Raw genomic sequence first — 14,150 nt, 5'->3', positions numbered from 1 at the left:
CGTGACGCAATCATCCATTTTAGAAATTCTCTTCCGCACATTTTTTTTTCTTGAGTGGACGGTTGAGATTTAATTTCAAGCTGTGAAACAAAGGGTGCATGTGAGCAAAGCTCTCATTCTTTGTGCTTGTTTGAAACCGATAGGAAGTTCTTTTGCTAAAAGAGCTTCTGTCAGGAGCATGTGAAAAAATTGATTAAAAAAACAAGTGTTTTCTAAAAAGGAATTGGATCCGTTCCGGACTTTAGTGTCCAAAGCCTAGGAATCAAATCATCTAGGTCGCTGATTGGTGTGTAAAGGAAATCAGAGCCATTGGTTTTGTGTGGTGGGCTGGAAAAATGAGTTAATGGAGACCATTGGATTGAATTGGTGCAGCCCAGATGAATTGATTCCTAGGCTCCGAACACTAAGGTCTGGAACGGATCCAATTCCTTCTAAAAAGACACCTAGAGAACATATTTAGAAAGAGTTTCTACAGACCACGGCGCATAAAAACTTTATTTTTATTTTATTAAATGTAGTAGAAAGCGTTTTTATTTTTATTTACTAGAAAGTGTTTTTTACCGTTGTATAATTTTCGTGTTGTTGATAAGAAGTGATGTGGTTTAGGAAATGCATCCCGTTCGTTGTTAGATTTTGGACCACCATACATATAGATGAGGTACATATAAGCGCCGTATACAACAGCAAAAATATCCATTGGTAACGGTACAGACTAAGAGAATCAAGCACATTGTCTTATTGAACAAAACTTGACGCCCAAGAAAAAACCTTTAGGCACGTCTTATGTAGTACAAGTCATACATTACACATCAAGTTATAACAAATGAGATCCAAACTTGGCCAAAATTTAAACAAATGATACACTGATACATCAGTTAGGATGCGATTTGCTAACGCATACGCAGTTTCATGCTTCACTGGAGTTTTGACTTCCAAATTATTTTCTTCTCCATCATTTGGTCTCATCAGATTTTCTGTGATCAACCGGACTTTTCTCAGAACGAGGATTTTCCCAGCTTGGTTCGCGTCAAAATGTTATCAAATCGAAGAGTTCAAAACAGAGAACCTCACACTGCCCTTCTACACCAGTTTTTAATACAATCTGTAAAGGAAATTCGTTACCCAACAAAGAAATCAATTTGTCAAACTTGTTTTAGTGACCGCTGATTACCTCCAAATCCTTGGATCAAAATTATAATTAGGTACCAACCAACCTGAAAAAAATAATCCAGTCTTTAATTCTTCAACCGCAAACTCCTGAATAGTCTGGTCCAGAACCCAACAACCTCCTCCTTGGCTTCAACAGGATCCTTAAACTTTGCCTTCTCACTCAGCTCTTTAAATTCTTCCACCAGATTTTGAAGCCGAGCCACAAACTCAATCAGAAGCGATGCAAATGTTGCCAAAGATAAAGAGCTGGCGCTCTCGTAAACTTTTGATTCTTCAGGTTCCTCTTGCACAGCATGCGCGTTGAATGAGAGGCGCGGCCATGATATTGGTTTTTTTAACAGACTTTCTGTAGATATCCATTGTTGAATGGAAGGATCAGCAGCTGTGCTTGGATTCTGAGGATCCCAATATTCACTGAGAGAATCAATCACCACCTGCTTATTTTCATTGTCTTTATCGACAAAATGCACAGGATCTTCATATTCCTTGGGACGTACTTCAGGTCCCCAGCTCTCTGAATTGACAAGAAGGTATGAGTATTTGTCTATTTTCATCTGCAACTCTTCTGCGGCTTCATGCACATCGAAAAGTATGTCATTGGGACTTAATTTCTCCATCTTTTCTACTTTGCTTCCTAGCTCACGTAACAATTTAGCACCTTCAACACCAACTCTCTGGAGCTCCATGCCAAAAACCTGTCTCTTTTCGGGTGGTGCCTACAGAAACAGTCACAAAAACCTGATGATGAAACTGAAAATTAAGAAACTAATAAATCAATTGGGAAACTAAAAACACAGAATTAAGAAGAAATCTGTGTTCTTAATCAACTACAGGGTTTGACATGTTGCATGGTTCAGAAAAATTTCTGATCTTTGCAAACAGGTAAATGGCATGCAATTCTTCTATACAAAGCCAAAACAAAAACTTTCAAATCCCTTTTCCACGTTAATTTCAGGGAACAGTAGAAATTTCTCATCAGTACTTCTGCAGGCTGCTGATGATCAATATCTTGGGAAATTGAACATAAGCCTAAATTAATAGTACACATAACTATTGCCTTAAACAAAATATAATTCACGTAAAACCAGGCTACGTTTTCAAGATTTAAGGTTACAATACTCATAAGCTCATTTTATCTTCAAACGAACAGCATGAACTGCAAGATCCATCTCCTAGGCTCTATAAATGGAGATTCAGAATTTAATGCTGCTACCAACAGCTCCTCTCTCTTCTGCTATGTACATTCTGAAAAGTCACAGGAAGGAGGAAAAATATATATTTACCTGGATTTCTGAAAGTATGCATCCGTGCATCGCCATGACCATGAATGCACAATGCCTCAGTGAACCACCAACTTTGACATAGTTTACCCAGGGGTAACTGAATGACTTATAAGGGCCATGCGGTGGCTCCCATACAGCAAAGCCTAACTGCAAAATTATTTCAATTCGATTTGGTTGAATTAAAAGTTCCTGCAATTCTAGTTCAAAATCAGAGGACTAGAAGCAGAATTGTTTATATCAGCATACCAGAGTTTCCTCTTGGCTTGAAGATTGCACAGCTGATCTATAACCACTATACAACGGGTCATCAGAAGCTTGGTAGGTGAGAATTTTTGAAGGAATTCTCTCGTATTCAACACATTGCAGATACTGATTAACGATACCTATAACAGAACAAAAGATGAAACCATCAAAACCAATCCTGCAATGCTGTGTGAACTAAAATGCACACAACATTATGTCGTAAACGAACCAACCTTCCAAAGAAGAAGCCACACCCCTTAAATTTTTCACCACCAGCTTATGGAGATCTTCCCCTGACCAGATGGGGTATATGAATATATTTACAAGCAAACAAATGCCTGCACCGACTGCAATAAGCAGCAATCGATAGAATGCTGTCTGAAGGAATAATGAAGTCCCAGACACCAAGACGATACAATATGTCAACAAGAATACCCGAAATCCGTATTCGTATGGCTTCATTGTCGGATAAAGCTTGATATAACTAGCAGTAAATCCTAATTACCACAATACCCAACAGCCAAAATTCAGAAAAAAAAATGGTTTTCTCATAAACAAAGTATCAAACTTTCTCAACTGATGTAGATTAATGATCAAATTATCAAGTGTTTTAAACAAGATTACCTGCTATAAACACACTGATTACAATTACAACTTCCTGCAGATCTCCTGCCAATACAGATAACTCTGCAATCCCCAGAGCAAGCCCACCGGCCGATAACGTCCCCAAAGCTCGATTAAAACCCTTGTTCAAGGTTGCACCTTTAGCCAAAAAAAAAAAGGACATTAATCTCACAAACAAACAAAATCTCGATCAAAACGCAAAAGCCAAAAAAAAAGGGGTAATCTTTGAAGTAATACCTACGCTGAATTCAAAAACGACGACGACAGTAAGGATTGCCCAGATGGAATACTGGCTGGCACTTTTGAGCGGCTCCTTGAAAAATATGAGCAGCGACACGAGCGCCAACGACATCCCCATCTTGGTCGCAAAGATGGCTTTTCGAGGATCGGAACGACCCATTTGATACAATTTGATGAAAGTGTCCTGGAAATTGTTGCAGAAGTTGTTGAACCCATCGGAGAATCTCCGGAAGCAGCCGCATTTGACGTGTTCGTCGCCAGCTTCGGAGCTGTTGAAGCCGAAGTCGGAGTACCCTTTTCGCGAAAGCAGCCGTTCCTTGCTTCTCTCGGCGAAGCTGTGGTGGAAGGACCCGATTCTGGCCGCCATTTGTCGTCGGAAAATAAAGAGATTCGAAGCTAAGAATTTCAGAGAAGGAAGAAGAAATGGCGAGCGGGACAGCGCACAAGGCACATTAGCGCAAAACCGTGAAAGGGGGATGTAAACGTAATGATCACTATGTATCTTAAGAGTACGATGTCGTTTGGTGGTTTGGACAGTTTATAAGTTTGAGCTTGGAAGGTGGTTGAGTTGAATGGATGGAAGACACGAGAAATTTCACGGAAAACGGATGAAACTGGGGACTGTTACTCGGTTAGGAGGAGACAACTTTGTTAGTTTGTTTTGAATAATTTTTTTAAAATAAACCATGTATTTAAGATAAAACATTTGAGGTAAGCAGTCTGACATAATAATTTGGTTACGAACTTGTAATTTACTCAAGTCGAATCTAAAATTTTTAACCTATAAATATTGAGAATTGTTACTAGATTATGATACTAAGTGTTTGTCTGAATAAAAAATTTATGGTCTTTGTTTTCATTGTTTTTTATTATACCATATGGTTTAATATCTTAGTAGATAAGGTGTTGATTTTTATCTATACATTTTGGGTTCGAAACCCTTCACTTTCTTATATTATAATAGTTTTACACTTTCTATTCTCTTTAAAATAAGAGTAAATTATAGCAGTAGTCATTTAACTCTAACTCAATTAGAACAATGGTCTCTCAACTAAAAATCCATTACCATTGGTCCCTCAACTCAATAAAACGTGCCACTATAGTCCCTAAAATAAAAATCTATTATCATTGATCCCTCAACCTTGATCCAATTGGAGAAATTGTCCTTCAACATTAACTCATGGTAGAAATGGTCATTTCAACGTAACTCATTTTGACAAAATTCTGACGACGTTGACAAAAAAGATCATAGCTACACATTTTGATGAGTTGAGGAATCCTAATTGTAGCAATGGTCATTCCAACATAACTCATTTTGACAAAAGTTTGACGAAGTTGACGAAAATAACCATAGCTAATAAATTTTTAGTTGAGAGACCATTGCTCTAATTTGATTAAAATTGACGGACTATTACTACAATTTACTCTTAAAATAATAAATTTTTATCATTTTCTTATCTAACCAGATCATGGCAATGGGATCTTTGAAAAGATTGTACATAGAAAGAGCGAGAGTCTCTGCCCGTGCGTTTGATTTGATAAACAAAACATAAAGGAGAAAGTTGTATATTTCGTGATTAGCAGTTAGATTGTAGCTATCATAAATAAAAAAAAAAAAAAAAAAAAAAAGGGAAATAATACTAATTAGTTTCTAGGCTCAAGCGTTTATCAAATCCTTAGTCGGATCAATGTTCATTCGGGAGACTCAATAACGACACGTTATATGTATATTTGTCCACGATAAGTTGACATATTGTTTGAAAAGAATATAATCTTGCACAACGCAAAGATGACACAACACAAACCTTTTTTTATTTTAAGAAACAACACCCAACACATTACTCACGATATGTTGTAAAGTCTAATAATTAGCAACTAAATTATTAGCAGAGTAATGTTAGATAAACCAACTTTTCAAACCAAAATTACAAATTATATGATGTGTCACTAATAGGAAATAAATATGTTAATCGATACTTAAATAATGATCCAATCATCAACAGCCACGTTATGTAATTTACAAAATTTGATCTAAATAGTTGGTTTCTCTAGCTTTACTTTTATTAGAAATATAAGGGATATACGAAATTAAATGTGGTATGTTAAAATACACAAAATGCTTTGTTTTCATATTGTCATTAAATAAATATTTAATTTAACAAGGTAAGCCCCAAAATCATCAACACAATAATAATAAAAACATATCGGTTGGAACAAAAAAAGAAAATTGACGTTGCCATATAAGTCATTAATTTAGAATATGATATCTCGATCAGAAATGCTCTAAGTAGTTAAAAGGCATCTATAATATTTGAGATACTCTACTATGGTATTTTTATTTAGGAAAGTTTTATTTAGACTCATTTATACTATTTCTACACTGAATTTATAGTTTTTAATCTTGAAATTTCTAATATGCCCAACAATTTTTTTTCTACACTCATAATGAAGAAGAACAAACAAATAAAATACAAAATTCCAACACTAGAAAACCCGGGGCATGCCATCACCCCAAAACCCTAACCACCCCCAATTTCTACCCCTTCCCAACCCCCCACCGCCATCTTTTTATCACCCACAATGAAACCCCCAAAGATCTCAATCATCAATGTCCTTTTCCTGACCTTTTGTCAACCACACAATAGCTCTTTCTTCAATGTAGTCCTTCTAACATGTCCGAATTATGCTGAAATTGTCGATGTGTCAAACCTAATTGTGTTGGACCGTATGTTAATAATACCAATTAATTTTTCCAAAAAAAAAATATATTGACACGTTTCTTTTGGGTTTTTTAATCGTGGGTTGTTGGGAATAATGTTCTAATTTCCAAATTGTTGTGGGTGGTAAGGGAGGTGGCGGTGGGGAGTTGGGGAGTTTAAAAATTGGGTGGAGGTTTGAAGAGATAGAGTGGCTGGAATTGCCTATTGCTAAATTATTATTATTTTCTTTTTGTTTTTGTTGGGTGTAAAAGAGAATTATTGGGTATATTTGGAATTTCAAGATAAAAAATATAAATTGAGTGTAAAAAAAGGATAAATGGGTATAAATAAATTTCCTTTTTATTTAACCCATTACGTCTCATATTTAAAACGTCCCTCCATTGAAATATCTAAAATGTGAATAGCTTGTAGTAAAATATGAAAAACGTATAGTGGAAACCTGAAGTAAATGATGGATTGCGAGGTTTTTTCAAATTAAAAACTAATGATCTTAAATTCAAAATCCGTTGCTAGTGTAGAAGTTAGACTTGTCGTAAAGAAAAACTGAAATTCCCCCAATGAGTATACGGCATTTTTTGTCTTGGTGTCCCGGCAAAATAACAACAGCCGTTTTTTCCCTCCTACTTGAATCGGCGGATAAAGTAACGGGCCAACCCAGACCCATGGGTTTTTTTAATCTTACACCACTGATCTCTCTTAAACGTCTAGGGTTTCAAACGCCGAAGGAAAACCAGCAGAACGACGATGGAGACCAGCGAAAACGGCGGCGCTCAGCAGACGCAGAGGCGCAAGGACAAGCACCGCAAGCCGAAGCCTTGGGACGACGATCCTAACATTGACCGCTGGACCATTGAAAAGTTCGACCCTTCTTGGAACGAAGGCGGCATGCTTGAAGTCACCTCCTTCTCTACGCTTTTCCCTCAATACAGAGGTGCCTCCTCGCTTCTCCTTCTTCTTGTTCCTCTCCCTTTTTATCTGTTTGGCTGCCTAGAAAGTGTGGGAAAAGAAAAGAAAATTTCAAAGTTTTGTATTTTCAAGTTTTAGTGACGAGATAAGTGTTTGGGATGTTGGGTGAAGTTTAAAATTTTGGGTTAGTATCTGTTTTGTTGACCTAATTCCATTAGAGCTATTTTGTACTGTTTAGTATTTTCTTATGCTAAATTTTGTTACTTTGTTTGGTTGCTAAGAAAATGTATTTGAAATTCTTGTGAAAAGTGAATTTGGGGAACTTAGGTGGTCAAGAGGATAAAACCTAGTTTGAAATATGGCTTTTGCACCGTCGTGATTTTGGTTTTCCAGTGAGCATTATATGGACGTACGCTATGCTATTATACTTTCAGTTATGAGTCATTGCATTGTGTTGTGCAGAAAAATACTTGCAAGAATGCTGGCCAGTGGTGAAATCTGCTTTGAAAGAGTATGGCATTACGTGTGAACTGAATCTGGTATGTAGCAATAACCTTTACTTGTGCAAACTCCTGTATTTGTTAATTTGGTTTATTGACCTTTATGAATTTTGTTCTTGATCGATCGGTGGCTTATGACAAATTCTGTAGGATTTTATGTGCGTAATAACTGTTGCGTTTGTAATGTGGTTAGGTTGAGGGTTCCATGACAGTCTCAACAACCAGGAAGACTAAAGACCCCTATATTATTGTCAAAGCTAGGGATCTTATCAAACTTTTGTCAAGAAGTGTTCCTGCTCCTCAGGTACAAATGTGAAGTACCTTACTGTTATTATCTTCTTATCTTTGAATCAGCTTTCTATAGAATCAACTAGTTTGAAGTAGTTTTTAAGGTACTTCTGTTTGTTCTTGTGATGTAATTCCTTTTTCTTTTTTAGGATATAGTATTCGTTCAGAACTTCAGAATCAACAGCAATGATAAGCTATTAGTGTTACATCAGATATTCGAATCCTAGTGAAGAGCTCAGGATCCATGTTATCTACCACTAATACATGATACTATTTCTCTTTACTTGCAAACCCCTGTATATATATATTTTCTATTTCATGGAAATCAGTTTGGGGTTGTGCATTTTTTTGTGAATGTTCTAATTCAAGTGCTCAACTTTTTGGTTCAGGCAATAAAAATACTTAACGATGAAATGCAATGTGACATTATCAAGATTAGCAGCTTTGTGAGAAGTAAGGTGCGTTGTTTCATACTTCTTCATTTTACTTTCAGTGGTGGAATGTCGGTTTTCTTATGAACAGATCCAAACGATTAACTTCCCATAAAATTTTACTTTATTTTTCTGAAGTCTAATATGCAGTTAACTTCCCATAAAATTTTATTTTATTTTCTCTAAAGTCTTTATATACAGTTTTGGTGCACGACTTAGTTTTAGCACTAAGATGATGTGAGCATTTGTTTGATGCTTTAGGTTAAGCATTCCAATTTTTTTCTATTGAGTGCAGGAACGATTTGTAAAACGGCGGGACCGACTGATTGGCCCCAATTCATCCACTTTGAAGGTGCACAGAGTAAACCAGATATCGTGTTCTATAATGCAATTGTATTTCATGCAATTATATGTGATTTCACATTTCATTAGATATATCTTTGTTCTGTTTCTCTAATCTTTCATAATATAATTTTGGACACAGGCACTTGAAATACTTACGGGCTGTTATATTCTGGTTCAAGTAAGTGTGCTATTCCTTGTGATTTTGATTGCTATATTGTACGTTTATATTTGACGTGAAACTGTGGCAAAAGAATTTTAGTTTTCTTGTAAATGAATAGGGAAACACCGTTTCGGTAATGGGTTCATTTAAAGCATTGAAGCAAGTCAGGAGGATTGTGGAAGACTGCATGACGAATGCAATGCATCCCATATTTCATATCAAGGTGATTATAGTTGTACTGTTTGATTTCATCAAGATTGCTCTCTCACTTTACAAAGTTAGACCTGAAGGCCTGTGAATGAATCTCGCTTACTTTTTATCCCTTCCTGCCTGGTAAGCAGACTCTCATGGTGAGGAAAGAACTTGAAAAGGATCCGGCGCTGGCTCATGAGAACTGGGATAGATTTCTCCCCAAGTTCAAGAAGTATGACTTCTGCTTCAGTTTTCTTTAACTCTGCATGCTGAGAACTGTTATTGTCTGCCTACGTTTTTTTGAGGTGCCTTAGGTGCTGTTATTTCAGTTTTGAACTATTCTCTCTCTCTCTCTCTCCCCAGGAAAAATATTAATCAAAATAAGGTCAAGAGTAAAGAGAAGAGACCATATACACCATTCCCGCCTCCTCAGCAACCTAGCAAGGTGAGTAATTGCCACCAGACTCTTGTATGGTTTATCTTCCTGCAAGGGTTCCTTGTGAATGAGGCATAATAAGGTTGCTATTCTCCTGATTGAGCAGAACAAAACTAGCTACTTTTGGAAGCTGTTATGTCTATATAAATCGAGTATCTTCTCTACCTAAACATATTAAAATGTCAGCAGTCTATGTCGTACTTAATTGTGGAGGCCTAACTTTTAGATGTTACCCTGGAACACGTTTGCCTTCTTCTCCACTTTTTTTTAATACCATTTTATTTCTTGATTGTAGTCTGATTCTAGCTGTGTAATCCCTCCTTTGGTTCCCAATGTTCTTCCTTTTCCCAGTAAAACTGATTTTGGATGAACAAATTCTCTTTTATATCAACTTGCATTTTAGTTGTCATAAAATTTTCATTTTTCTGTGCTTGCTCAGATTGACATACAATTGGAAACTGGAGAATACTTTTTGAACGACAAAGTGAAATCCGCAAAGAAGTGGCAAGAGAAGCAGGAGAAACAGTCTGAAAAAACTGCAGAAAATAAGCGAAAAAGAGAAGCTGCTTTCATTCCTCCTAAGGTAGGACATAGGTGTTCTCTGTTTTGTTTGGTGTTACGTGCTTCAATAATTTTAGTTATATATCTTCTTACGAGTTAACGAGCTGTTGTTAATTTTCCTTTTTTCTGATTCAGGAGCCTGCAGTCCAGGAGACCAAATCTGATGATGGTAACAAAGATCTGACTTCCGTAGCCACGTCTCTGACGGTAAACTATAATTTAGAAATAAGGATTGCTAAAAGCTTACATCTTATCTAGAAGCATGGTTGTCTTATCGGTTTTGTTTTCCCTTACTTCCTTTCTGCTGGTTGTTTTTCAGAAAAAGGCAAAAGAGTATGGAATACAAAGAATGGCTGAGAATGTAAATCCAGAAGCATATCTTGCGGAATCTGGAGGACCATCGAAAAAGAAATCCAAGCGCAAGCATTCCTAGATACAATTTTGTGTTGTGATTTGTGATAGATAGGTTCACAGATGAGGTTGGACATGTATGATCTTATCAAACTCTGGATGGTTTGAAATGTAATTGACTCATTTTTTGTCTGCGAATGAATAGCGTAACAAGCAAATCTTTCGTTAGAGTGGTTCGAACATCACTAATTCCCACAAGGTTTCCAGGAGGTTGAAGGTGTTGTGGGTGTTAGAAACTCTAGCATAGCAGTTTCGGCATATCTTTACCTACACCCGACCATCCCTGGTTTCATTCATAACACTTCTATACCCGAAACACCAAATCCGCCACTGCCAGGGCCAAGTCCCAGATTTCTTCTCTGCAGGCGGTGTATCCGGCACAAACGCCTTAAAGTCTGCTTTCTCACCGAGCTCTTGGAACTTGTCAACCACATTTTGAAGCCGGGCAACAAACTCAATCAGCAGCGAAGCAAACGTGGCCAAGGACAAGGCGCTTGCGCTTTCATACGTTCCACGGTTATATTCCTTCATCACTCCATCACCACCACTGAATGAGAGAGGCAAGAGCAGAGATGCTTGGTCCCCAAGCATGTCCTCTGATGAAGCATTTTGTGGTGCACTAATTTCCCAACTCTCCGAATTGACCAGAAGATATGATCTCCGGTCTATCTTCTTCTGCAATTCCTCTGCTGCCCGTTGCACGTCTTTGAGTATGTCTCCGGAGCCTAATTTTTCCATCTTCTCCACTTTCTTGGCGAGTTCTCGCAAAACTTTGGCACCTTCAGCTCCAACCCGCTGGAGCTCATCGCAAAAAACCTGCCTCTTTTCTGCTGGTGCCTACATGTGGTACAAAATTACAAACCAACAGTGTGCGTGTGAAGGAAACTGTACCATTTATATGTAGTTTTATTTCTCGTCACGGATAGTTACCTGTATTTCGGAAAGAATGCATCCATGTAGAGCCATGACCATAAAAGCACAATGCTTCAATGCACCATTTAATTTCACAAAATTTGTCCAAGGATAATTGAACATTCTGTAACGCCCATGAGGTGGTTCCCAGATTGCAAATCCCAACTGCATTCATAAAAAACAAGTCAAATGGAAATCAGAACTCCCAAGCACTTACAGGTCGTTGAAGTGCTTTCTAGAGAAACATCTCTAGCAGAAGTGCTTATAAGCTGAAGTACTTCTTAATGAAAAGATACAAACGGGCCCTAAAATCAACCCCAACACTTGTCCAACTTGGGGTAAATCATACCAGAGTTTCTTCTTGGCTCGTAGATTCTACCACGGACCGATAGCCCTTGTACAGTGGATCATCTGCGGCTTGGTATGTAAGAATTCGTGATGGGATCCTCTCATATTCGACACAATTTAGGTACCCGTTAACGCAGCCTAAGCAATAAGTTTGAGCAGATTAATAGAGCAGAGAGCTGATTAGAACTTGAAAAAAATTCACATATTGTAATTGTACCTTCTAATGAAGTAGCAACTCCCCTGAAATTCTTCACCACCAAGTTATGCAGATCCTCTCCCGACCATATCGGATATATGCATATGTTAACAACTAAACAAACAGCTGCTCCCACTCCAATAAGAACCAGTCGAGTCACAACTGCCTCACTGTACTCCCTTGTTCTGTTCCCGGCAACCATTAGGATGCAGTATGTCAACACGAAAACCCGAAAGCCGTACTCGTAGGGCTTCATTGTTGGGTACAGCTTCAAGTAAGATGCAAAAAATCCTAAAGGGTGTCACAGAGAAGAAGAGTTAGAAAAGGTTGGATTTAACTTTGATATTAATTTGCAATTAGTACTAATACGAACCAACGATAAATATGCTTATGACAATCACAACTTCCTCCAATTTTGCAGCCAGCAAAGATAACTCAGCAAAGCAGAATGCAAGCATTCCAGCAAACAACGTCCCCAGCCCGCGGTTAAATCCTTTGATGAAAGTCCCTCCTGCATGAAAACGGAAAACTGAAAACTAAAAGCGAAAAAATGGTTATCAAACGGACCTGAATTGTTACGTTACATCTGATATCAAACATGCATACCGATGCTGAATTCGAACATCACAATGACAGTGAGGATAGCCCAGATTGAGTACTGACTAACGTCGCGATACGACTTTTTCCAAAATATTAGCAAGGAAACCGTGGACAATGCCAGTCCCATTTTTATTGCAAAGATGACTTTCCTGGGATCAGAACGGCCCATTTGCCATGCATTTACTGCAAAATCTAGTAAATCCTTCCAAGAATTCATCATCATTTTGCCCATGGAATTGAAACAGATGCACCTGCTTTCTGCTGTTTGGTACTCGGCTTCTTTGAAGCTGCCCAAAAGTGGCTTTTCCATGCTGTTTGTGTTTGCACGCAAATTAGCCCAAGTGAGTCTCTGTTCCTTTTAACCTGCTGTGCCACTTCTCATTAATGAAGCAGCCTAAATTTATAAGACGAATCGACGTCTTTCTGCTTAGCAACACGTCTTTGTCGTTAAAAATAGACCCGTACTGAATCTCACTCCTAGTCACCTTCATGCGCATGGGAGAGGGAAGCCATGGGGTGTCGTCGAAAAGTTAATCATGTGGGCGCGTTATTGATTTGGAATATCGTCTATGTATCATTACTAGATGCTAATAAGTCTCTTTGCATAACTCTAGTTATACATGAGACTCTTTTTAGAAAGGATTTCGTTTCACTGTAGTGAAAAGGGATGATAAAGCCCAATAGGGACCAAATACATACTGTATGGAACCCTCGTATTCATAATTAAAAAATTGAATACATGGTTATTCTTATGACAATTCTATACCTATCTCGTCTCACAATTTTGCTATAGTAAACGAAATACCAATCTTGTTTTTGCTAGAGTAAAATAAAGATAAGTCGTAGCGCTAATTGTATTACCATTTTCATTTTCTTTTTAATCAATTTATTTTATTTGAGTCACTTTATGATATGAGCCTCCGATAAATTAAAAAAAAAAAATACACACACACACACACACATATTTATCTACCTTACCCACGTACCTCTAAATTTTCAGGCGTCAGATCGAATGAATTGAAGAGAATCAAATGATATATATTAAAAGAAGGTGCATTAGAGTTGAAAAGCGGTGTGGATAGCACCACACAAACACTATTTGTGGTTAAAAATAGACCCGTACTTAAATCTCACTCCTAGTCACTTTCATGCAGATGGGAGAGGGATGCCATGGGGTGGCATTGAAAAGTTAATCATGTGGGTGCGTTATTGATTTGGGATATCGTATCATTATTAGATGCTAATAAGTCTCTTCACATAACTCTAGTTATACACGAGACTCTTTTTAGCAAGGATTTCGTTTCACTGCAGTAAAAATGGATGATAAAGCCCTATAGGGACCAAATACTTACTGTATAGAACCCTCGTATTCATAATTTAAAAAATTGAATACATGGTTCTTCTTATGACAATCCTATACCTATCTCATCTCACAATCTTGCTATAGTAAACGATGTACCAATCTTGTTTTTGCTAGAGTAAAATAAAGATAAGTCGTAGCGCTGATTGTATTACCATTTTCATTTTCTTTTTAATCAATTTATTTTATTTGGATCATTTTAACATATGATATGAGCCTCTGAT

General features: G+C 37.4%; 3 protein-coding genes across 4 annotated transcripts; 1 reads left to right on the top strand and 2 right to left on the bottom strand.

Annotated features, from left to right (window-relative positions):
• Positions 1–713: 713 nt before the first annotated feature.
• On the bottom strand, positions 714–4,079 carry LOC103947317 (aluminum-activated malate transporter 4). Of its 2 annotated transcripts, XM_048572293.1 has the most exons (7): positions 3,558–4,079; positions 3,321–3,458; positions 2,930–3,193; positions 2,700–2,836; positions 2,454–2,600; positions 1,215–1,886; positions 714–1,102 (listed from the first exon to the last, which is right to left on the bottom strand). In XM_048572293.1, the coding sequence occupies exons 1-6, from the start codon at positions 3,925–3,927 to the stop codon at positions 1,236–1,238; spliced, it is 1,707 nt and encodes a 568-aa protein (XP_048428250.1). In that variant the 5' UTR covers positions 3,928–4,079; the 3' UTR covers positions 714–1,102; positions 1,215–1,235. The 2 variants fall into 2 exon arrangements, with proteins under 2 accessions (XP_048428250.1, XP_048428249.1); XM_048572292.1 differs by having other exon boundaries at positions 714–1,886.
• Positions 4,080–6,946: 2,867 nt separating this feature from the next.
• Positions 6,947–10,678, top strand: LOC103949324 (KRR1 small subunit processome component homolog). Its single transcript, XM_018647504.2, has 12 exons — positions 6,947–7,211; positions 7,649–7,725; positions 7,880–7,990; positions 8,364–8,432; positions 8,701–8,757; positions 8,890–8,928; positions 9,029–9,133; positions 9,252–9,334; positions 9,466–9,547; positions 9,978–10,121; positions 10,235–10,306; positions 10,419–10,678. The coding sequence occupies exons 1-12, from the start codon at positions 7,025–7,027 to the stop codon at positions 10,530–10,532; spliced, it is 1,140 nt and encodes a 379-aa protein (XP_018503020.2). The 5' UTR covers positions 6,947–7,024; the 3' UTR covers positions 10,533–10,678.
• LOC103949334 (aluminum-activated malate transporter 4-like) lies at positions 10,653–12,948 on the bottom strand. The gene is made up of 6 exons (XM_048572212.1): positions 12,573–12,948; positions 12,340–12,477; positions 11,988–12,257; positions 11,772–11,908; positions 11,441–11,587; positions 10,653–11,347 (listed from the first exon to the last, which is right to left on the bottom strand). Exons 1-6 carry the CDS (start codon positions 12,874–12,876, stop codon positions 10,778–10,780), a joined length of 1,566 nt encoding a protein of 521 aa, XP_048428169.1. The 5' UTR covers positions 12,877–12,948; the 3' UTR covers positions 10,653–10,777.
• Positions 12,949–14,150: the final 1,202 nt, after the last annotated feature.

The sequence above is a fragment of a genome, unplaced genomic scaffold (assembly GCF_019419815.1).
Source record: "Pyrus x bretschneideri cultivar Hongxiangsu unplaced genomic scaffold, Pyrus_bretschneideri_v1 Contig6, whole genome shotgun sequence".
NCBI lineage: Eukaryota > Viridiplantae > Streptophyta > Magnoliopsida > Rosales > Rosaceae > Pyrus > Pyrus x bretschneideri.
Note: the sequence above shows the minus strand (reverse complement) of the source record. Positions and strands in the feature narration are given on the sequence as shown.